Here is a 25137-nt window from a genome sequence, read left to right on the forward strand (position 1 = left end):
TTGCAATAGAATCTTGATAGTTAAGGGATTCAAATATTTGTTGCACTAAGATTTCATATTTAGTTGAGAACCTTATTATCATTTAACTATTTATGTACCCCAAATTCCTCACAACATGTGATATGTACAAAAAAGTAGTGCATTCGTGTTTGGATCCATATGAAGAGTATATAAGAGTTATGGCTAAAGTGATCAAGTGTGTGACAAAGATGAAAGTAAAGTATCCACCTTTTCTTGTCACTCCTTAACCAACTTGAATGCTGAAGGGCTCTTTCCCATGCCGCTCTGCTCCTTTAAAGATTGTAGGATAATTGGGCCACTTCAAGCAACTTGTTTCAGTCTCGTTAATTGGTTGGCACTCACAAAGTGTTAGCGGCGGCAGAAACAAAATGATATGTACGTATACCATTACAAAAAATTGTAGAGATAGTATCTCGATGAACACATGTTACAATGAAATCAATATAAGGTTGAAGGTTACCTAAAATGCATTATTGACACGTTCCTCTAAAGGATTGCAGCACGTGCACTCGATCATCGTTTATCGATTCCCTTCAAGCCCCAAATCTCCTTTGTTATCTTTTTTCTTGAGGAAGAAGAAGGAGTTCTCTCTCTATCTCTCAATTTCCAATTGAACAAAGTAAATAATGTGTGCAATTCAAATTTGGACTAAGTAATCTCTTTAATAGAAAAACCCTATCTTGAAGATTCCAAGTAAACTGACGAGATCAAACCACATGGTGTGATCCTAAAGGGTGACCATTAAATTCTCTGTGGTTCCTCTTAGGAAGGTAATTTCAATCAACTCATTCATTCACTTCAAACTTGAATTATTTCTTCTATTAAGAATTATATGTTTTGATGCTTATGTTTGTGTTTGGATTTAGATCATGATCATTGACTTTAAACTGACTTACCCAAGTGACACTGCAACTGCATACCTTATAAACAGCGTCCACACTCATGAAGGAGCCAAACTTGCTAAGTAGTTAAGATTCTCTTGACAAAGCTATATATATTGCAACTGAATATTGGCCGGAGTGCTCTCATCTATTATATTTTTTCTCATGTTCTTAGGAAACAATTCAGGACATTAGGCAAATTCTTCTCCTTCAGCTTCTTGTGGACCTTCAGCTTCTTGTGGGGTTTCTTTCAATGGTTCTTCACTATAGGAAGTAATTGTGGATTTCAATACTTCCCTACATTTGGTCTCCGAGTCTTTAAAAATTTGTAAGTAGAATGTTTTATAATTCAAGTACAGATTAGGTTCTCGTACCGACAACCATTCTCGTATGCCCTTAGGAGCACATATGGAATACAAGAGAGTGAGTGGATTCCATTAGTGCGCCTACGAGAATGGTTCTTGCACGAGAACCTGATCCAGCCTCATAAGATTCTGAGCTATTGTGAAAACACATACATAAAGGTGTATCTTGTCGTTTTACATGGACATAACAGTTTTTGAAAACGACATAATGATAAGTCACGTTCAACTTATTTTGAAAACCCTTTTTTAACTATGATTAAAGTAACTTTTGTGAATAAGACAAGTGACAAAACAGTAAGGTTACAATATTGTTGTAACCAACCTTGGTTACAACAAAATTTTCCCTATACAGAAATATCCTTATTGTCTAAGTCTAGATCTGAAATATTGAATTTTGTTGTTCGCTTGTCTGGAAAAACAGGTTTTACTTTGATTTCTCTGCGGCTTATGTTGGGGTTGGGATGATCTGTCCACACATCATAAATGTATCTATGTTACTTGGATCAATTATATCATGGGGTATTATGTGGCCTCTTATTGATGCCAAAAGGAAAGTATTCTGCAAGCCTTCCACCTAGCAGTCTCAATGGGTTGCAAGGTTACAGGGTAAGGTTCTGCTTCTAATACACTCCATTGTAACCTAATATCCTGAATCAGTCATAGAAAATAACTGAGACATTATTAATATAATAAAACAAAAAAGGCTGCCCATTTGTATTAGCTTCTTACCTGCCAAGCCAATAGTAAAGAATGAAACAGTATATCTATTTATGCCACATTAACATTTCTGTGATGCATACTTAATTGCAGGTTTTCATTTCAATTACCATGATCCTAGGAGATGGTCTATACAACTTCGTGAAGGTGGTAAGCCGAACCCTCATCAGCTTATCTCAAGGAATTCGAGATAAAAAAAATTCAGTTCTCCCTGTTGCCGACAGAAACTCACCTGCAACCTCACCTCCCTCTTATGATGATGAATGGCGAACCAAACTCTTCCTCAAGGATCAAATTCCAATTTGGTTTGCTTTAGGAGGCTATGTTACAATTGCTATTATCTCCATTATTACAGTTCCACACATCATCCCCCCTCTCAAGTGGTACTACATCTTGGTCATCTACATTGTTGCTCCAATTCTAGCCTTTTGTAATGCTTATGGGTGTGGGCTCACTGATTGGTCCTAGCCTCCACATATGGGAAGCTTGCCATCTTTACAATTGGTGCATGGGCTGGGGCATCAAATGGAGGGGTTCTAGCAGGTCTTGCAGCTTGTGGTGTGATGATGAACATTGTCTCTACAACATCTGATCTCTCACAGGATTTCAAGACAGGGTACCTGACCTTAGCTTCACCAAGGTCAATGTTTATAAGCCAAGTGATTGGGACTGCAATGGGTTGTGTTATATCCCCATGTGTCTTTTATATCTTTTACAAGGCTTTCCCTGATATGGGTCAACAAGGGACATAATACCCTGCCCCTTATGCACCAGTCTACTGAGGCATGGCTATGCTAGGTGTTGAGGGGTTCTCAGCTCTACCAAACCATTGCCTTGAACTTTGCTATGGGTTCTTTTTTGCATCAATTTTGATAAATGCAATTAGAGATGGTGTAGGAAAGAAGTGGGCCCAGTATATTCCAATCCCAATGGCCATGGCAATACCATTTTACATAGGGTCTTACTTCACCATTGATATGTTTGTTGGGAGTGTGATATTATTTGTGTGGCAGAAGCTAAACAGGGCCAAAGCAGATGCATTTGGGCCTGCAGTTGCTTCTGGTCTGATATGTGGTGATGGGATATGGACTTTGCCTAGTGTAGTACTTGCTTTGGCTAAGGTGAGTCCACCCATCTGCATGAAGTTTCTGAATAGGGCAACAAATGCTAGAGTTAATGCTTTCATATTGGGGTCTTAAGACTACCCTTTGTTAAACTGTAAGTGTTGCTTGTGAGTTGGTTTGATAATAATGGCCATATATGTAGTTTTAAATATTTTACAGTAAAATTATGTTCCAACTTGTTAGTGTTTTTCTCACCCAAGTTGCAATAGAATCTTGATAGTTAAGGGATTCAAATATTTGTTGCACTAAGATTTCATATTTAGTTGAGAATCTTATTATCATTTAACTATTTATGTACCCCAAATTCCTCGCAACATGTGAGATGTACAAAAAAGTTGTGCATTTGTGTTTGGATCCATATGAAGAGTATAGAAGAGTTATGGCTAAAGTGACAAAGATGAAAGTAAAGTATCCACCTTTTCTTGTCACTCCTTAGCCTACTTGAATGCCGAAGGGCTCTTTTCCATGTCGTTCCGCTCCTTTAAAGATTGTAGGATAATTGGGCCACATCAAGCAACTTGCTTCAGTCTCGTTAATTGGTTGGCACTCACAAAGTGTTAGCGGCGGCGGAAGCAAAATGATATGTATACTGTTACAAAAAATTGTAGAGATAGTATCTCGATGAACACATGTTATAATGAAATCAATGTAAGGTTGAAGGTTACCTAAAATGCATTATTGACACGTTCCTCTAAAGGATTGCAGTACGTGCACTCGATCATCGTTTATCAATTCCCTTCAAGCTCCAAATCTCCTTTGTTATCTTTTTTCTTGAGGAAGAAGAAGGACTGCTCTCTCTATCTCTCAATTTCCAATTGAACAAAGTAAACAATGTGTGCAATTCAAATTTGGACTAGGTAATCTCTTTAATAGAAAACCCTATCTTGAAGACTCCAAATAAACTGACAAGATTGAACCACATGGTGTGATCCAAATGGATGACCATTAATGTTACAGTTGTACCCGAACCCTGACCCGAACTCCGAATGTAGGTCTGGAACCCGATAGATCCAGGGTCTTACCCACTAGCAACTTGTGGTGCACTGTCCCGGTGACCATTTTTGAAGGGGAAACTCCGGTGATGTCATACCTACCAGTCCGGAGGCAACTACCCGACCTGTGTTGCTGTTCTGTACACCAGTTGATGAACAACCTAAGGTACAGCCCTTGCTTAACTAAAATAGGTTTAAATTTATTTTTAAATGTTTAAACATTGTTTGATGGCCACAAATTATACAAGAGCAATGTCCCGGACATGGCACAGGCCTCTGTGGGACCCATGCAAAAACAGTAGGGATTTACCTACTGGTCCATCCCTATTGCTCGATTGGATCAACCAGTTGGATCGACCAGTGCTGCTACACTACACAAAATTCACCTCAGATGTGTGGGGCCTAGTGTCTCGCACCCCGAATCATCTCCTCGTGCTTAGAATGACTTGTGGGAATGTTACCCTAACACTGTGATCTTGTGGGGCCCACTCTGGGACCATTTGCATTGAAGAATGGGTTTCTAGAATGCAATTTTCATAAAACTGCGTTAGGCAAACATGCCTTAGTGGCTGGGCCTATATAAGCAAGACTCCATCCCAAAAACCTGCTCTAAACATTTCGTTGGAAGAGAGAAAGAGAAGGAGAAAGAGAAAGAAGAAGAGGAAGAGGAAGGAGAAGGCTTGGGACCCCTTGTACTTGGAATCCAACAAGGTAAACCCAAACCCAGCAACCCCATGCTGTTTTCTTACCTTTTTCCATGGCTGTAAGCATGCTGTGATCTATGAAACCTGCAGTATAATTTTGATTTCACCAATTCTGTGGTAGAGACCATGTTTTGGGTATACTTTGATGCTTCAATCTATGCATCCATGTAATATCCTGAATAATAGAAAAAAGTACATGATTCTAAACTTTGACGCCAAATAAGTAATATCCTGAATAATAGAAATCACTAAATTTAGTGGGTCAATGTATTCGCCGATGAGAATAGAGATCAGTACTTTGTTGTCAAATTCGACAATTAGATGATCCAAACACTCTTCAAAATTAGAGATATCTGTATGTCAATTCTGATTGCTTTATCCGTTTGTCCATCTTATACCGTTAAGCTTGCACAGGGAGGGTAAGGGTTAGGTATAATGTTGTTAAGCTTAACAGGTTGGGTAAGGGCAAAGCATTTCTTTGGCCTCCTCTTATCCATTTATTCATTAAAATAAAGGTTTATTAATAAAAAGAAGAAAAAGAATAAATATGTTTATTGATGAGCCACATGTTTCATATTTTCTATTTCTCAATGCTTGAGCCTAACACGTTTAGTAATCAATCAAGTCGACAGGCTTATTGGTGTGGGCTTATTTTTGACATAGCTATTAAAACATAGGGAGAATGTTTTCTATGTTGGTGGCGCAGGTTGCGCCCAGATACATTGGGGTGGGCAAAATGACCACCCTGCCTCCTAAATGGTCGGCCCATGTGTCTAGGCGCAGGCTACGCTGCGGCACAAAGAACATCACCCCTAAAACATAAATCCTTACCCTTCAAGAAAAGGGCAAGACTTTTCGAAAAGGGTGATGGTAACACCAATGCCGGATCAAACCGATGAAACTCAATCGAACCAAAACCAATATGAGTTTGTTGGATCATATTTCGAATTTGGATTTTGTGGCACTAAACCAAGCCGGACTGCAATGAAATCGAAAAGACACTAAACTAAACTTAAAAAACTGGACCAAAATCGATATAACCTAAGTGAAAAACCGATACCAGTCCAAAATTCATAAAAAAATACAATTCTTTTGCATATTTTTGAATATATTTACCCGAAAAACCGAAACCAAACTGATATGAAACCAACCCGGAGCACCCTTATTGGATCACATTTTGGAGTCACTCATTCTCATGCCGAAATTGATGAAACCAATTCAAAACCGGTCTAAACCGACCGATTGACATTTTACACCCCTAACCCAACCCTACTCTATCCGATGACACCATGCAATAATCAATAGGATTCAGATCCTCTACCCGGCAAGACCATGCATCCAATCCACGGTGAGATGCGCAATGGCCGTCTTATCCCTACCCGAGCACCTTGCCCGAGTGGGGGTATGTAGGGCGGTCATTGCGTGCCTCACCGTGTCTTGACAGCATGGTCCTATCGGGCGGCTCGGCAGTTGAGGATCCAAATTGCAATAATCATCTTGCTATCCCAAAGAAGCATATCCGTTGACTCTATTCTGGCAATAATCATATTGCTTTCTCAGAAAAGCATAGATTTGCCATTGTCAAACTCAAGCAAATTTCATCACCGCTAGCTGCTTTCAAGCTGAGGTCAGCTAGTTTTTTCAAAACCATTAGGTGCACGGCGAGTGAAGTACCCACTTGATAAAATATTCTCTTGGAACTCATATAAATAGAATAACTTCCATGAAAGAAGAGATTCAGTTTCTACTTTCAAGCCAAAGATCCCCCACAAATTATCCAAATCAATGGATAACAGGGACGATATCATCCAAAACACCTCCACCTATGGAGTTCCCTCGGAGGTACAACTAGTGAATCGCCAGGGATCAAAGAAGATTCACAAGAAGGAAGTAGAAGAAGAAGAAGAATTACAGCTTAGTGTGGAACAAATATTTGAGAACACCAAGGTTCCTTCATGGCAACAACAACTGACCGTGAGAGCCTTTGTGGTTGGATTGTTTCTTTCAGTTTTGTTCAGTTTCATTGTCATGAAACTGAACCTCACCACAGGTATTATACCTTCCCTCAATGTCTCTGCTGGGCTTTTAGGGTTCTTTTTTGTGAAGACATGGACAAAGTTCTTGGAGAAGACTGGTTGGCTTAAACAACCCTTCACAAGGCAAGAGAACACAGTCATCCAGACCTGCGTTGTTGCTAGCTCTGGGATTGCTTTCAGTGGTACGTTTTCTTAAAACCTACTTGAGGGTTTTTTTTTTTTTTGGTAAAACCACTCACTTGTTTTTTTTATAGATATATAGATAACAATCGGGTGTAAAGACCCACACCCCATGGATGATGTAAAATATGGTTAATTGTGTTTGGAGTGGATCTTTTCTCATTTAATCTAATCCAAATGTTGAAATGATTCTTCGAGTCCAGATCAAGTCCAATGACATGTATTGTCCTTGGGACCTGGACCTGTACGAGCTAATTTAGAATCTTGAGCCAACTTGTGGGGCTCAATGATTCCAAATGACTTCGGATTAAGTTCCAAGGACGGTACATGTCATGGAACCTGAACCAAGCTCGTGTTTCGAGGAGAGAAACCTGATTTGGTTATGTCACCTCTCAAGCATATATACTTGTAATCTATAGGTAAGCATACTTGTCATCTATTGGTAAGCATAATAGATTCTTCACTTCATGAATGGTGATAGGATGAAATTTCATCTTTTTATGTGATATATATATATATATATATATACCCATGAAATGACTTCTCCGTCCCCCTATTGATTGAACTGCAAGGGAGCGTTGATTGGCTCTTGCTTGGCAGTGTAGCATCCACTATCGGGCAAAAAATGTTGATTCTATACATCTATATATGGATAAGTGTTTCCTACCCAGTAGCGTGCTTAAGCTAGCTAAATAAGGGTAGATATATCATTTCATTTGTCGATTCTATTATATGTATGGACATGCATGGTGTACAATCGTACATATAACTCTGCGATATAGACAATAGGGTAGTTGAAATGACCAATCCCCAACATTTGATGAAGCATTCAATCACCATGTGCGATCAAGCATGATTTGTTTGGGTGAATGAAAAATATATTAAGAAAAGGAAAAACAAATAACAACTCAAAAGCCACGAAGATTTGTCAAGGGAGAGATCCCTAACAAAAGAAAACAAACAATCCAAATAAAAAAGGGGATACATGAGCATGAGGCAGCTCACCTATTGGTAAAATTGACTTTTGTGTTCTTCAAGCATTTCCTTAAATTTATGCGTGAGGTAATGGGGGCTTGGATTTGGACCGATCCAAAAGATATAGCAAAAAAAGCGATAAAAAATCATAAGACATGAGTTGGTCCAAAAATTTATATGTATATTAATTATAATTTTTTTGTCCAATATTTTTCATATCTAAATGTTTAAAATCTGTACTATCCATTTTCAATTTTTTTTGTGGTTCTTGAAATGTCTCACTGCTGATGTTTAAACTTTGAGCCATTCCAAACACTCCATACCAAACAATTTTTTTTTATCGTCCTGTTTTGATTTGAACTTGTTCTTTATATAGAGTTGAAATTTTTGTGAAATCAACCTTTCTATGTTTGTTTGACAAGAGAATGAAAAAAAGGAAAGAGTAAATTACTTGTATATCCCCTGTATTTTAAAATCTTACTTTCAGACTCCCTGGGATTTACGAAATACCCATTCCATTAGGGTGAACCTGTTAAGTGATGATGTTAGCAGACCATAAATTCGAAAAGATCTTGAAATCAATTATTATTATTCATACCATTTAGCATACGGATCAACCTGAACCATGAGGCCAAATATAACATATATAAAGTTTCTCACTTTGAACTCAAATTCGAAGGCAATTGTTTTATTTTTCATAGGTACCCCAAAGCATTTCTACAAGGTAATTGTTTCTAGTTGAAATTTTTGGGGTTTTTAGGATTGATTTTCTTCCTAATCAATCAATACCTTATGCCTTTTAAGGGCAAGAGATCACTGTTTGGGTGTGTAGCGCTTGCACCAACATGGGGGCCAATGAAAATATACGCAGGGGGCATCAACATAGATGCCATTTTTTATTTCAGGGGGGGGGGAGGCGGTACTTTCACGTGCTCCTATATCTGGGCGCAGGAGCGTAGCATTTTATCCAACCGATGCTTAACCTGAGCATACCTGAACCATATGTTTTATGCTCTAGAAACATGATTAAGACATTTCTTTACATGTCTTAATACTGGTTAATTTGGTAAATTCATTGTTAATGGTATTTTATGGTTTAATTTGAATGATGAACAGGGGGTTTTGGGAGTTACATCTTTGGAATGAGTCAAACTATAGCGAATCAATCAACAAGTTTTAATGATGCTATGAATGTTAAGAACCCACAACTTGGATGGATGATTGGGTTTCTATTTGTTGTTAGTTTCATTGGCCTCTTCTCTGTGGTTCCTCTTAGAAAGGTAATTTCAATTCAATCAACTCATTCATTCACTTCAAACTTTAAATTATTTATTCTGTTAAGAATTATATGTTTTTTTATGCTTATGGTTTCTGTTTGGATTCAGATCATGATCATTGACTTTAAACTTACCTACCCAAGTGGCACTGCAACTGCATACCTTATAAACAGCTTCCACACTCCTGAAGGAGCCAAACTTGCTAAGTAATTAAGATTCTTCTCTTGACAAAGCTATATTTATTGAAACTGAATATCAGAAGGAGAGCTCTCATCTGTTATATTTTTTTCTCATGTTCTTAGGAAACAAGTCAGGACATTAGGCAAATTCTTCTCCTTCAGCTTCTTGTGGGGTTTCTTTCAATGGTTCTACACTTCAGGGAATAATTGTGGATTTGATTACTTCCCTACATTTGGTCTCCAAGCCTTTAACAATTCGTAAGTAGAATGTGTTATGATTCAATAAGTTCAGATTAGGTTCTCGTACAAGAACCATTCTCGTATGTATGGAATCCAAGAGAGTGAATGGATTTCATCTTTGCACCTAAGGGCGTACGAGAATGGTTCTTGTACGAGAGTGATTCTTGTACGAGAACTTGATCCAGCCTCATCAGATTCTGAGTAGTAGTGAAAACTTATACATAAAGATGCATCTTGTCGTTTCACATGGACAATGACAGTTTTTGAAAATGATATAATGATAAGTCACGTTCAACGTACTTATTTTGAAAACCCTTTTTTACCCATGACTAAAATAACTTTTGCGGATAAGATAGGTGGCCAAAAACTAAGGTTGCAATATTGTTGTAACCAAACTTAGTTACAACAAGATTTTCCCTATACAGAAATATCCTTATTGCTTAAGTCTAGTTCTGAAATATTGATATCTGTTGTTCCCTTGTTTGGAAAAACAGGTTTTACTTTGATTTCTCTGCGACTTATGTTGGAGTTGGGATGATCTGTCCACACCTCATAAATGTATCTGTGTTACTTGGATCAATTATTTCATGGGGTATTATGTGGCCACTTATAGGTAATAAAGCAGGTGTTTGGTATTCTGCAAGCCTTCCACCTAGTAGTCTCAATGGGTTACAAGGTTACAGGGTAAGGTTCTACTTCTAAAACACTCCATTGTAACCTAATATCTTGAATCAGTCATAGCAAACAACTAAGACATTATCAATATGAATAAAACAAAGAATGCTGCTCGTTTGTATTGGCGTCTTACATGCCAAACCAATAGTAAAGAATGATGTAGTATATCTAATGATAGAGAAAAACATATTTAATGAAAGAGAGAGAAAAGTATATATGGACAATCTGGCTTCCTTTTCTCTTATTGTATTTGGTTACTTTCTAAGTTACTAACACAATAAGACCAAAGGTTTTGTACATGACCGTGCACCATGGATGGTTGCACACAAAACGTCAAATGAGGACAATAGGGGGTCGTCAAAATGACAAAAACCCTCATTTGACGAATGATTCCTTTCCTCATATGCGACAGTACATGAATCCCTTCCCCGGAAATGATTGGAAATTTTTTTGTTGTCTTTGTTTTAATTTATGCCACATTGACATTTTTGTGATGCCATACTTAATTGCAGGTTTTCATTTCAATTGCCATGATCCTAGGAGATGGTCTATACAACTTCACGAAGGTGATAAGCCAAACCCTCATCAGCTTATCTCAAGAAATTCGTGACAAAAGAAATTCGGTTCTCCCGGTTGCCGATGGAAACTCACCTGCAACCTCACCTCCCTCTTATGATGATGAACGGCGAACCAAACTCTTCCTCAAAGATCAAATTCCAATTTGGTTTGCATTAGGAGGCTATGTTACTATTGCCATTATCTCCATTATAACAGTTCCACACATCTTTCCTCCTCTCAAGTGGTACTACATCTTGGTAATCTACATTGTTGCTCCAATTCTAGCTTTTTGTAATGCTTATGGGTGTGGGCTCACTGATTGGTCTCTAGCCTCTACATATGGGAAGCTTGCCATCTTTACAATTGGTGCATGGGCTGGGGCATCAAATGGAGGGGTTCTAGCAGGTCTTGCAGCTTGTGGTGTGATGATGAACATTGTTTCTACAGCATCTGATCTCTCACAGGATTTCAAGACAGGGTACCTGACCTTAGCTTCACCAAGGTCAATGTTTATAAGCCAATTTATTGGGACTGCAATGGGTTGTGTTATCTCCCCATGTGTCTTCTATATCTTTTACAAGGCTTTCCCTGATATGGGTCGACAAGGGACACAATACCCTGCCCCTTATGCAGCAGTCTACAGAGGCATGGCTATGCTAGGTGTTGAGGGGTTCTCAGCTCTACCAAACCATTGCCTTGAACTTTGCTATGGGTTCTTTTTTGCATCAATTTTGATAAATGGAATTAGAGATGGTGTAGGAAAGAAGTGGGCCCAGTATATTCCAATCCCAATGGCCATGGCAATACCATTTTACATAGGGTCTTACTTTACCATTGATATGTTTGTTGGGAGTGTGATATTATTTGTGTGGCAGAAGATAAATAGGGCCAAAGCAGATGCATTTGGGCCTGCAGTTGCTTCTGGTCTGATATGTGGTGATGGGATATGGACTTTGCCTAGTGCAGTACTTGCTTTGGCTAAGGTGACTCCACCCATTTGCATGAAGTTTCTGGATAGTGCAACAAATGCTAGAGTTGATGCTTTCATATCGGGGTCTTAAGACTACCCTTTGTTAAACTGTAAGAGTTGCTTGTAACTTGGTTTGATAATAATGGCCATATAGGTATATATATGTAGTTTTAAATATTTAACAGTAAAATAATTATGTTCCAACTTGTTAGTATTCTTCCCACCCAAGTTGCAATAGAATCTTGATAGTTAAGGGATTCAAATATTTGTTGCACTAAGATTTCATATTTAGTTGAGATCCTTATTATCATTTAACTATTTATGTACCCCAAATTCCTTGCAACATGTGAGATGTACAAAAAAGTAGTGCATTTGTGTTTGGATCCATATGAAGAGTATATAAGAGTTATGGCTAAAGTGATCAAGTGTGTGACAAAGATGAAATTAAAGTATCCACCTTTTCTTGTCACTCCTTAGCCAACTTGAATGCTGAAGGGCTCTTTCCCATGCCACTCCGCTCCTTTAAAGATTGTAGGATAATTGGGTCACGTCAAACAACTTGCTTTAGTCTCGTTAATTGGTTGGCAGTCACAAACTGTTAACGGCGGCAGAAACAAAATGATATGTACGTATACCATTACAAAAAATTGTAGAGATAGTATCTCGATGAACACATGTTATAATGAAATCAATATAAGGTTGAAGGTTACATCAAATGCATTATTGACACGTTCCTCTAAAGGATTGCAGCACGTGCACTCGATCATCGTTTATCGATTCCCTTCAAGCTCCAAATCTCCTTTGTTATCTTTTTTCTTGAAGAAGAAGAAGGACTTCTCTCTCTATCTCTCAATTTCCAATTGAACAAAGTAAATAATGTGTGCAATTGAAATTTGGATTAAGTAATCTCTTTAATAGAAAAACCCTATCTTGAAGATTCCAAATAAACTGACTAGATTGAACCACATGGTGTGATCCTAAAGGATGACCATTAAATTGTCCTTAATTGCACAAAAAGACAATCTTACCCATGGTGTAACCTAAAAACCCCATGAGCTAGATTTTTTCATTATAATTTACCCCCACACTACAAACATCCACAATGCACGCTTACAAGTATACAATAAAATGACCCATCAAAAAGCGAACGCATTGTACATTAAACCATGAGTGTTAGGACCAATGATTAATCAAAATATTTGAAACTCTTCAAATAATAATATTAGAACTAATACTACCGAGGCCCCGAATTCTGACCAATCATATATAGTCCAATAATTCACGTTTTCTTTTTGGGTAAGAACTCACATACTTGAATGTTCACCTTTTTGGGGAGTGAAAATTTTATTGAGGGTCACCCCCATTCACGCGTATATCCCACATTACGAGTATCCAACGTGTAGTCAGTCTTGTCGGTAGACATCAATCATTGGAATACTACGATTGCATGAAACATAAATGTAATAGTAAATGCCTCTCAATTACGGGAAAAATAACTACATAAATTCTCCTGTGAATATAATGACGGTAATTCAAATTGAAAATTTCAATGAATCAAAAGTTCAACACTATTAAGCATTCACATTTATATTTCTATGCTAATCTCTATTAGAGAAATATACAATATGACAACCATAGAATAGAGTGTCCAAGTCCCTCCATAATTGTAAAAAATAACGATAAATATGAGGAATTGTACCTTATCAAAATAATCATGAATATGAAATTATAATAATTAATTTAATCACATTAAATTAAATTTATTGAACATACGCATCAAATGTAAATAATCCAGCACAATTTTAGGCAATAACATAAGAAAAATTCAAGACCAATTGTAAATAGAAGGATAATTTACACATACCACCCTGAGGTTTGATGAAAAGATAATTTTACCCCCCAGTTTTGAAAAATTCTGCATACCCCTTTGAGGTTTGCAAACCGTAACAAATAAGCCCATTTCGTCAGTTCATGACTAATAATATTAAGAATAAGAGGTGAATTGACGGAATTGCTCTTGCAAAAAAGGAAAAAAAAAAAAAAAAAAAAAACCTGCAACTCATCTTTCCCAAATCGATTGGGGAAGATGGGTTACAGGTTTCAAAACCCTTTCAACCCTTAAGGAATTTAGGGTTTAAAATTGGTAAAAAATACCAAATCAAAACCCTTTTGCGCACTTGTGGGACGAAATCTTTATTGGGTAATTCGTGCCCTCTTTTCCACATACACAACCAGAATAGAACAGACAAGAGTAGGAAGAAGAACACAGAGAACCTGAATTTCTCCATTTTGTAGATCCCAAATCTCACTAAATTGAAAATGAGTAAGGTTCAAACATTTAGTTCAACCTCAGCTCCAAAGCAGAGAATCAATCCGTCGAGCTCTTAAAAACAATTTATGGCTTTCATCCAGGTAAGAACTGGTTTTTAAACCATCTCATGAAAGGTAAGAAATTGTAATCTCAGATTCAGACTAAGCTCTTTTCTTCTGTCCCTGTTTTGGTACTTGGGGGTTCTCCTTCCTCTCTCTATTTCCTCTTTCTCCTTCCAAATCAGGTACATCTTCCTTAGTTCCGTCCTCTGCCATTCCTTTCTCTTCCTTTCTTTATTAATTTTTCTTTTCCCTGCTCCCTGTTCCTTCTTCTACACCCCCATCACTGTTCCTACTAGTCCACGGAGGCAGCAATGGCACGGTCTCTGCTGGTCTGAATTTCTAAATTCAGAATTGTGATCACATCGACCTGGCCATGGAGCTAGGGTTTCAAGGAGGAGACGCAAAGATCTGGGTAATCAGTGGAGTGGTAGATACGATTGATGGCCGGATCTATTATGATGTTGTTTGGAATTTTTCCTTAATTTGAAACCCTAAATTCCTTAAGGGTTGAAAGGGTTTTGAAATTTGCAACTCATCTTCCCAATCGTTTTGGATACATAGAATTTTTCAAAATTGGAAGGTAAAATTATCCTTTTATCAAACCTCAGGAGTGATATGTATAAAATACCCTAAATAAAATGCTTGGTAATAATTTTAAGTGGATGAGCTTTCCAAATTCAGCATAACCATTCAATTCAATAGCTTAAAAAAATAATAATAATAACTTACAAGATTTTTATTATAGATACATCCACCTCTTGCACAACCCACTTCATACTAAATTGAAAAAACAAGAGTCAAGATTCTTGCTTTTAAAGTGTTTCTTCAAATAAAATATACCATCATATAAGAAAAAAAAAAGTCAAGATTCTTGCTCTTACAGTTTTTCTTTAAATAAAAAATATATATATATTTTTAAAGTTATGACCTACCACCCTATAACTTGGGAATATGGTAAACCCAGCTAGTAGTTGTGAAGATGAATTTACAAAAATATAATTTAATTAAAAAAATACAGTTCATGAATCCAAACTTAACTGGTTCGTCAAATATAAGAACAATTTGTCAGCATAAAAGTCAACCATTTGTCCATTACATTAGAAAAGGAATGAAGCCTAGAACAGGAACTGATAAGGATATATTAGAACCTTTTCACTTCCTTATAAAACTTCCACTTTTTTATTTTCTGTATTGACTTATCAGATTTCTAATGAACTACCAATATATCTTTGGTTGCTTAAACGGTAAAAATCAAATCATATTAAACAACCAAGGTTCAAATATTGGTATCGGCAACACGAATTATCCTATGAGAGGGATTCTAAAATATCTCACATTTTTTTAAAAAGGCAAAAAATCGCTGCTTGGTTGTATAACCCTAGGGATGTAAATGGATATTCGTAAATTCATATTCGATCCACGTTCGTATCCGTTTAGGAGAATCCGAATCCGTCCGAAACTAATCGAATACGAATATGGTAATCCCCCTATCCGATCGATTATTATCCAATTCGTTTAGCAGTCCAACGGTAACAAAATATTTGAAATATAACTCCGTATTTGTCTATCCTTTTAAGTTACCTTATTGGATTTTGTTATCTTATTTTTATAAATTTATAAGTTAAGATAATGTGATTCTTTTTTGGAGATTTGCTATTGGTTATATATATATATATATATATATATATATTGTTTTATGCAATGCGATACATGGAATTATATATCTATTAAAAAATCAAAAAATAAAAACGTAAGAGAATAAAAGACTAAGAAGAGTAGAAAAAAGGGTAGTTACTGAACTCTCAAGTCTCAACCCTAACCCTCATCATAAAAACGGTAAATATGTCAACGGATAGTAGAAAAATCATATTCGATCCGTATTCATATCCATTTAGGAGAACCTGTATTCAAAAAATCACTATCCGGAAATTATCCGAATCCGCCCGAAAACCGATAGGATATTATTCTAATCCGTCCGAATATAATCGAATACGAATATGATAATGCCACTATCCGACCAAATTTGATCCGTTTACATCCCTATATAACCCCTACACCAGCGCCGGCCACGCTCATAGAATTTTTTGATGCATGCAATGATGATTTTTTTTTAACAATGGTCATCACAAACTTTTTTAAAGAGAAAATTATTTAATCGTTGGGGAAGGTGAGGACAGATCTGAACCCTCCATGACCACACCCCAGAGGTGTGTCCCACAGTCCATGGAGGGTTAGGATCTCCCCACCGCTCCCCAAGTGGCAAGTGGGTAGCTGATCCCGACTCCAACATAAGGTAAGGGTTTTACATGTTGCTTAACCTACGTGGGGAGGATAAGGGTTTTTGTTGATAGACTTACCAGTTAGGGTTTAAGATCTAGATCGATCTGAGTTAACTTGGATCAACCCCTTTGGAATCAGGTTGTGAATCGACCTTTCAAAAAGGGGCAAGAGTTCTCTATGGGGGAACGTAGCCCCTGCATATGCACAGAAGCCAATGGGAGCACATGTGATGGCATCAACAGGGCATTCATTACCACCTTTCATAGGGACGGAGTGGTCATTTAGCCCCCATATGTCTGGGTGCAGGGGTACACTCCCCCACAGAGAACATTTCTCCTAAAAAAATTAAGACTTTACGGAGTGCTGCCCAACTGTTTGTGCCTCCACCCCTCCATCTCTCTCCCTTGCCTCTGTCTCTTCCCCTATTTTTCTTCCAAAAGGTTCAATGCTTCATGCTTTTTTTTTGTTTCAAATCATAATGCCATATGTGGTCATGCATATATTTAAGTGTATCAATCGGTATATGGCATCCGGTATTGGTATGGTACATTGCACATCTACCTCATATTGATATCGTACTGAATACCGATCGGTACAAGTATCTCATATTGATACCATACCGAATCTATTTGGAATTGCTGTACATGTATTTGGTACGGTTTCGGTTCAATATGGTGCATTTTCACTATTTTGTCCATATCAGTATCATACTGAATACTGACTCGGTACAAGTATCTCATATCGATACAAAACCGAATGACGATTCGATACAATATTTGTATACGATTTGCGATACAGGTTGACACCCTTACATATATTCAGATTTGTCAGACTGCTAGATTTGCAATGCTGATTTAGTACTGATCCACTTAAGGCTACTTCAACTTGGAGGAATTGGGATCGGTTAAAATTGATTCTAATCCAGATCAACCAATTCAGCCAATTCGATTCCAATAATTAAACCTGTTGTTATATTACAAATAAGTTTCAAAATACTTCTAAGTTTATTCACAAGATTTTTGATTATTTGTTTCTCACAAAGGCCACAATGTTTGAACTCATTACTTTTTGTAAAGTCAGAAGAGTGAGAAATGTTTCGTCCTACATTGTTTATGAAAAAGATGAATTTGTAGTTCATATAGTATTATGAGAACAAAAAATGTAGGATTCTTTAAAGAGAAGGCTCTCTATGCTCTCTTGTCTCTAGGGGGTCACTTTGCTCATATGTATTTAGTCTCTCTATCCCACGTCTGGATTGCACCTTAAAGGCGTTAAAGAGAATGATCGGTGGCATGACTAAACTGTTCGTAAACTAGTCATCTCTTATATAATTGTTACTATTTTAAAACAAAAATCACAACTACAAAGCACGGGGTGAAGTTGTACATGTACTCCATCAATGCTATCCATTAATTCCATATTTAGGCAATAATCATATTGCTTTAGATTTTGGCAACAATCATAATGCTTTCCCAAAAAAGCATGTATGAAATCCTTTGTCTTACTCAAACAAATGTCATCACTGTGCTTTCAAGCTGACGTCAGTGCACATGGAGATATAAGTAAGGGTGCATCTTGTTGTTATCAAGTAAGTGAACTAAGAAGTTGTAATCTTACATTTTTATCTTTTGTCTTATTCGCAAGAATTATTTAAAGTACGAGTAATCTTTTCATATCACATGAATAATGACAAATTTTTAAAAGACATAATGACAGGTCATTTTCAACTTATTTTGAAAACTCTTTTTTACCCATCTCTAAAATAAATTTTAGACATAAAACAAAAGGCCAAAAAGTAAAATTACAAAACCAACTTTGATTACAGCAAGATTTTCCCAATAAATAGAGATTAAAAAAAAATTAAATATTCCCTTCAAAAGTCATATAAAAGTAAAAATCACACAAAGAAGAGATTCATTTTCAAATCAAGTCCACAACTTTCAAGTCTAAGATACATAAAATTATCCAGATCAATGGATAACAAAGAGGAGGACATCCAGAACACCACCACCAATGGAGGTCTCTCAGATCAACAACTAGTGAATCGTCAGGGATCAAAGAAGAAGAAGAAGGAAGAAGAAGAAGAAGAAGAAGAAGAAGTAGAGCTCAGTGTGGAACAAATCTTTGAGAACAAGAAGGTGCCTTCATGGAGAGAACAGCTGACCTTGAGAGCTTTCGTGGTGGCATTTTTTCTTTCAGTCCTCTTCAGCTTCATTGTCATGAAACTCAACCTCACCTCAGGTATCATACCTTCCCTCAATGTCTCTGCTGGGCTTTTGGGGTTCTTCTTTGTGAAGACATGGACAAAGTTCCTGGAGAAGACTGGTTGGCTCAAAGTACCCTTCACAAGGCAAGAGAACACTGTCATCCAGACCTGTGTCGTTGCAAGCGCTGGGATAGCTTTCAGTGGTACGTTCTCTGTAAAGCCCATAGCGATTTTTTGAATTTTTATCATTTCAAATGCGGTGCACCTTTAAAGTGCATCAGATGGTATACTTCAATTGTGCATTGAATTTTTATCCTGCCAAGTGTAGTTGCCATCATCAGATACACTTTAAAGGTGCATTGGGCAGTGCACCACACTTGAGAGGATGAAAATCTTGATTTTTTATATTTTTACCACCTTAGGATTGAAATCTTCCAATCCGTTTTAGCGGGAATGTTTTTTTGCTGCTACCCAGGTTGTAGTAACTTTCTTGTTAATACCCAAGCTTGCAACCAAAGAAATGAAATAATTCACTTTCTATTGTTCAAAATTACCTTCTTAGGTTTTAGTATTTTTCAAAATACCCTTCTAGATTCCATTTCATACACTGTGAGCTCGGGTACAAGGAAAGTTCCTGCAATCAGGTAGCAACAAAATTTTGTCAGTTTTAACGGTAATGAAACCGAGCAAGGTCTTCTTCCATTAACAATAAATATGTTGTAACATGAGCACGGATCATGTCCTTATATAAGTACTATACAAGGCCCTTTAAGGTCAGTCACATGAAATCCACTGTGGGACCTATAGGAGGTGTTGATTCCATGTGAATGGTCCTGGAAGGCCTTGGACGGTACTTGTACTAGGACATGATCCGGTCTCGTTGGTTATTTCACCTGTCAAGCATACTTGTCATCTATCCAAAAAAATAAAAAATATTTGTTATTTCATGATAGGATGAAATTTTATCCTTCATGGGTCATCTATAAACATAACCTTGTGCAATTTTTCTGTTATTTTGAACTCACATTCAAGGCATTTGTACTACTTTTTCTTTAGTACTCTAAAGCATTTCTTCTAGGTAATTGTTTCTGGCTGAAACTTATCCAATGAGCAGCATACCCAATACACGAGGTTCCCACCACTGTGGATCTGGAGAGTGTCATAATGTAGAGTCTGGATTCTCTACTCAAGTGGGGTGCCACACCATCTGATACAAGGGTTAGGGGGTATCAGATGGGTGGACATCCCCGCCATCCCCAATGTAGGGTGACACCTCATGTGGGTGGAGGATCTGAATTCCATAATGTTCGCAGTCTTACCCCCTCTTTGCGGAGAGACGGTTTCTCGATTCAAACCCACAATCACTTGATCACAATGGAGTAACCTTAGGTCCACCCTCTAAGGACACAAGCATTAAATGATCTATGTCACACAAAGGCTAACATCGAGAGTTACAATTGGATCCACCAATTATTGATTTGGGATCTATTGTATGGGAAAGTGTGGAAAAATGAATCCTAAAACGATGCAGAAAAGAATGGAAATCGCAAACAACAATCATACAAACAAACACAAAGATTTATGTGGTTCGACAAGATTGCCTACGTCGATGGTGAGATGAGATCTGTTTCACTATCAATGGAGAATATGGTTACAACTGCTCGTTCTCACACCTCTCTCAGATTGCATTACAGAGAAAGAACCCTCACTATATATTTATTGTGAAATCTTATACAGAAATCTTACTGAAATATCCATATAGTCTTCAAAAAATTTCTTCGGGAGCTACCGCCCTTGAGGCCTACAGCCTCTTAACAGCCCCTTCAGAATCAACCCACAAATCAAACGAAGGAATACAAGACATTGTACTCCCAACAAGAAGAACTAGCTGTATATTTGTGTGATTATGCTCTTGATGTTGGTACTCCCCTTTTACTAAAGAATAACAAACCAACCTGAGGCCCTAAACCTGGATTGCAAGGGGGGGGGGGTGTTAGGGTTGATTGTCTTCCTAATCAATGAACATCTCATGCTTTTATCCAATCGATGCCTAACTAAACCATACATTTTATGCTCTTGAACATGATTAGGACCTTTCTTTACATGTCTTAACTGGTTTAAGAACTTCATTGTTAATGGTGTTATGTTTTAATTTGAGTGAGCAGGAGGTTTTGGGAGTTACCTCTTTGGAATGAGTAGTGTTGTAGCGAACCAAGAAACAAATTTTACAGATGCTCTAAATGTCAAGAATCCACAACCTGCATGGATGATTGGGTTTCTCTTTGTTGTTAGTTTCATTGGGCTCTTCTCTGTGGTGCCTCTTCGGAAGGTAATTTCAATTAATTCATTTATTGCCTTTAGTTACACATGAAAATCAAAGCATGATCTCAAATGAACATGTGGTTAAGGTCCAAGATTGCCCCCCTGGTGCTGAGCAGTTTTGCACATTTTAGACCCTATTTCAATATAGATTTTGCTAGACGGAAGCATTAACTGTAGCCAAAAACAGTTTTATGTTGAAATTTTACTAGGGGTGTCAAAAAAACCCGACCATCCCGACCCAGCCTTAACCTGCCCTGAGCCCGGATAGGGCTGGGTCGGGCTTGGGGATAAGGAAGGGTCGGGTTAGGTTTCATAATTGCTAGACCCTGGCAAGACCAGACCAGGCCTAGGTTGAGGCCCCGGCCTTGGCAGGGCCAACCTGACCCTATATTACTATAATACATCAAAAAGTGGGTTGGTGCTTTATTAAGTGGGTTTTGATATATATTAATATATATCAAGTGGGCTGGAGATTTAGGTCAATCAGGGCCGAACCGGGATTGGGAAAATCCTTCCCCATAATAAAATTTCAAGATTGGGCCTTCCAAAAATTTATAGTGGAGTCATAACTTAGGGTTTCCTTCAAACTTGAATTATTTCTTATGTTGGAATTATATATTTTGATCCTTATATATATGTTGTTTGTTTTTTGGATTCAGATCATGATCATTGACTTTAGACTAACCTACCCAAGTGGCACTGCAACTGCACACCTTATAAACAGCTTCCACACTCCTGAAGGAGCCAAAGTTGCCAAGTAATTAAGATTAATTCTCTTGACAAAGCTATATATATATATTTTTTTTGAAACTGAATATCAGAAGGAGAGCTCTCATCTGTTATATTTTTCTCATGTTAATTCTCAGGAAACAAGTCAAGACATTGGGCAAGTTCTTCTCTTTCAGCTTCTTGTGGGGTTTCTTTCAATGGTTTTTCACTGCAGGGAATAATTGTGGATTTACAGCCTTCCCTACATTTGGTCTCCAAGCCTTTAACAAGTCGTATGTAAAAGCTTTTATAATTCAGATAGCTAGGATGATTAGTTTGATATAAAACCCACACCCACACAGGACCTTTATTGCCTATGGTTCCTACAATTCTCTAAAAGAGGGGAGGGGGGGAAATGACCATTCCACCCTCAGACCGAACACTCTACCCCGGTGGGGTCCACCCCCCCTCTTGTTAGAGGACTGTAGGAAGTTAGGAACCATACCGGGCAGGGAATCGTAGATGATAAATATCTTTATTGCCTAATTCTTGTTCTGGAATATTGATATCTGCTGTTCTTTTGTCTGAAAAAAACAGGTTTTACTTCGATTTTTCGGCGACTTTTGTTGGGGTTGGAATGATATGTCCACACATCATAAATGTATCTGTGTTAGTTGGATCAATTCTTTCATGGGGTATTATGTGGCCTCTTATAGGTAATAAAGCAGGTGTTTGGTATTCTGCAAGCCTTCCATCTAGCAGTCTCAGTGGCCTACAAGGTTACAAGGTAAGGTTATGCTTCTAAAAACACAATTTTTATCCTCTCCTGCTGTAATGCAGCGTACGGTGGCTGTAGAGGCCATGTGCATCATGTGGGGTCCGCTGTGCTACATGGCCTCTGCAGCGCCGCACGATGCGTTATAGCACCGTCCTGTAACAGGAGAGGATAATGATTCCTAAAAACATCCATTAAGACATCATCAATTTAATAGAACAGAGCAAGCTGAAGGGGCATGATTCCTATTTTGTGTGTTACACAATAAGCTAAAAATTGAACTAGAATCCATTCCGCCTCCGCCCCCACCATCACCATCCTCTCCTGAAGAAATATAGAGAATCCATTCTTAGAAATTAAACTACCAAATGGATTTCTTATTCTTGAAATATTTCAGATTGATGCAACCAAAATAACTTCAATTTCTTGACCAAAAATCTATTTGTTGACTATTTCATGAAATCAATCAATTCGAAATTGAACTAGAAATCATACCAAAATCTAGCCTAAACTAAATCAATATCGAGTCCACGCAATATGGTACAATAGTGTTAATTTCCCATTTCAATTTGTAAACAGATGGTGCTGTAGGAATTCACTCTAGAGTGGAAAATCTATTTATGCCACATTGACATTTCTGTGATACTATACTTAATTGCAGGTTTTCATTTCAATTGCCATGATCCTAGGAGATGGTTTATACAACTTTGTGAAGGTTTTGAGCCGAACAATCATCAGCTTATCTCAAGAAATTCGTATTAAAAGAAAAGATGTTCTCCCTGTTGCTGATCAAAACTTACCTGCAAGCCCACTTCCCTCTTATGATGATGAACGAAGAACCAAACTCTTCCTCAAAGACCAAATTCCAATCTGGTTTGCATTAGGAGGCTATGTTACTATTGCTATTCTAGCCATTATTATAGTTCCACTCTTCTTCCCTCCACTCAAGTGGTACTATATCTTGGTCATCTACATTGTTGCACCAGTTCTAGCCTTTTGTAATGCTTATGGGTGTGGGCTCACAGATTGGTCCCTAGCCTCCACATATGGAACACTTGCTATCTTTACAATTGGTGCATGGGCTGGGGCATCAAATGGAGGGGTTCTAGCAGGTCTTGCAGCTTGTGGTGTGATGATGAACATTGTCTCCACAGCATCTGATCTCTCACAGGATTTCAAGACAGGGTACCTGACCTTAGCTTCACCAAGGTCAATGTTTGTAAGCCAAGTGATTGGGACTGCAATGGGTTGTCTTATCTCCCCTTGTGTCTTCTGGATCTTCTACAAGGCTTTCCCTGATCTGGGTCTACCTGGGTCACAATACCCTGCCCCTTATGCAACAGTATTTCGCAGCATGGCTATGTTAGGTGTTGAAGGGTTCTCATCTCTTCCAAGCCATTGCCTTCAATTTTGTTATGGGTTCTTTTTTGCATCAATTTTGATAAATGCAATAAGAGATTCTGTAGGAAAGAAGTGGGCCCAGTATTTTCCACTCCCAATGGCTATGGCAATACCATTCTACATTGGGTCTTACTTTGGAATTGACATGTGTGTAGGAAGTTTGATATTATTTGTGTGGCAAAAGCTAAACAGGGCCAAAGCAGATGCATTTGGGCCTGCAGTTGCTTCTGGTTTGATATGTGGTGATGGGATATGGACTTTGCCTAGTTCAGTACTTGCTTTGGCTAAGGTGAATCCACCCATTTGCATGAAGTTTCTGGATAGTGCAACAAATGCTAGAGTTGATGCTTTCTTATTGGGGTCTTAAGACTACCCTTTGTTAAACTGTGAGTGTTGTAACACTATTGGATAATAATGGTCATGTACTTAATTTTCATATTTGTAGAGGATTTTCATCCCATCCATGAAATGTTAAGGTCTCAAAGCTGATTGGCTAGTTCTCAACCTCGACAAGAAATTCTTTGAACTTTTCAAAGGTTATCGGTTTTCAATGAATTAGGTACCTATACCTATAATAATCAGTAAAAGTTACAAAACATTTATATTTGAATTAAACATGAATATTAATTGAACCACATACAACAAAGTGGATTAACTCCAACAAATCCTTTACTTTTGATGGAAAAGGATTTCTTGGTCATTTTTCCTTGTAGAATGGATTGATAAGTCGGATAAAGTTCCACCTTTAGACTTTCTAAAGATTCATCCTTAATTAACATTTTAATTTTTTTACTTCAATATGAATTAATCTAAGGTGTCATAGATAAGTGAAGTTTCAGGAGCAAGTTATCTTTTCAAATCGACATTTGAAACCTCATTTATTTTTAAGACAATGTTTAAAAATGTAAATCATTTTCTAAAATTTCAAAAACAATATGTCTACTATTATTACAAAGGGGCGCTGTTTTCTGGGTGGGACGCAGGGGCCATGCCGTGCACACCAGCCAATGAGAGCACACGCGGTGGCACAAAAGGGGGTGGAATTTCTGTCATACATGGGGGCATGACAGTCATTCCAGCCCCTGTTGTGCGTGGGCGTGGCCCTACGTCCCACCTAGAAAACATTCTCCCTATTACAAATAGCAAGTTTTGAACTCGAGTTAAAAACATATCCACCT

General features: G+C 37.7%; 1 protein-coding gene and 1 pseudogene across 7 annotated transcripts; both read left to right on the forward strand.

Moving 5' to 3' along the window:
* The first annotated feature begins 773 nt into the window (after positions 1–773).
* Positions 774–24377, forward strand: LOC122645891 (probable metal-nicotianamine transporter YSL7). 7 transcript variants are annotated; one of them, XM_043839291.1, is made up of 6 exons: positions 6709–7022; positions 9112–9275; positions 9381–9478; positions 21942–22076; positions 22381–22570; positions 23220–24377. In XM_043839291.1, exons 1-6 carry the CDS (start codon positions 6833–6835, stop codon positions 24324–24326), a joined length of 1884 nt encoding a protein of 627 aa, XP_043695226.1. In that variant the 5' UTR covers positions 6709–6832; the 3' UTR covers positions 24327–24377. The 7 variants fall into 7 exon arrangements, with proteins under 7 accessions (XP_043695229.1, XP_043695226.1, XP_043695228.1 ...); XM_043839293.1 differs by lacking the exons at positions 9112–9275; positions 9381–9478 and adding exons at positions 20919–21082; positions 21735–21832; XM_043839295.1 differs by lacking the exons at positions 6709–7022; positions 9112–9275; positions 9381–9478 and adding exons at positions 18581–18956; positions 20919–21082; positions 21735–21832.
* On the forward strand, positions 1678–3200 carry LOC122645173 (annotated as a pseudogene).
* Positions 24378–25137: the final 760 nt, after the last annotated feature.

The sequence above is a fragment of the Telopea speciosissima genome, chromosome 11, assembly GCF_018873765.1.
Source record: "Telopea speciosissima isolate NSW1024214 ecotype Mountain lineage chromosome 11, Tspe_v1, whole genome shotgun sequence".
Taxonomy (NCBI): domain Eukaryota; kingdom Viridiplantae; phylum Streptophyta; class Magnoliopsida; order Proteales; family Proteaceae; genus Telopea; species Telopea speciosissima.

Excerpts from the sequence above, each read along its gene's own strand:
- LOC122645891 (XM_043839298.1), top strand. The coding sequence starts at position 6,833 with ATGAAACTGAACCTCACCACAGGTATTATACCTTCCCTCAATGTCTCT. Across the intron at positions 7,023-9,111 it reads CTCTGGGATTGCTTTCAGTG|GGGGTTTTGGGAGTTACATC; the intron begins GTACGTTTTCTT and ends AATGATGAACAG. Across the intron at positions 9,479-9,574 it reads GAAGGAGCCAAACTTGCTAA|GAAACAAGTCAGGACATTAG; the intron begins GTAATTAAGATT and ends TCATGTTCTTAG.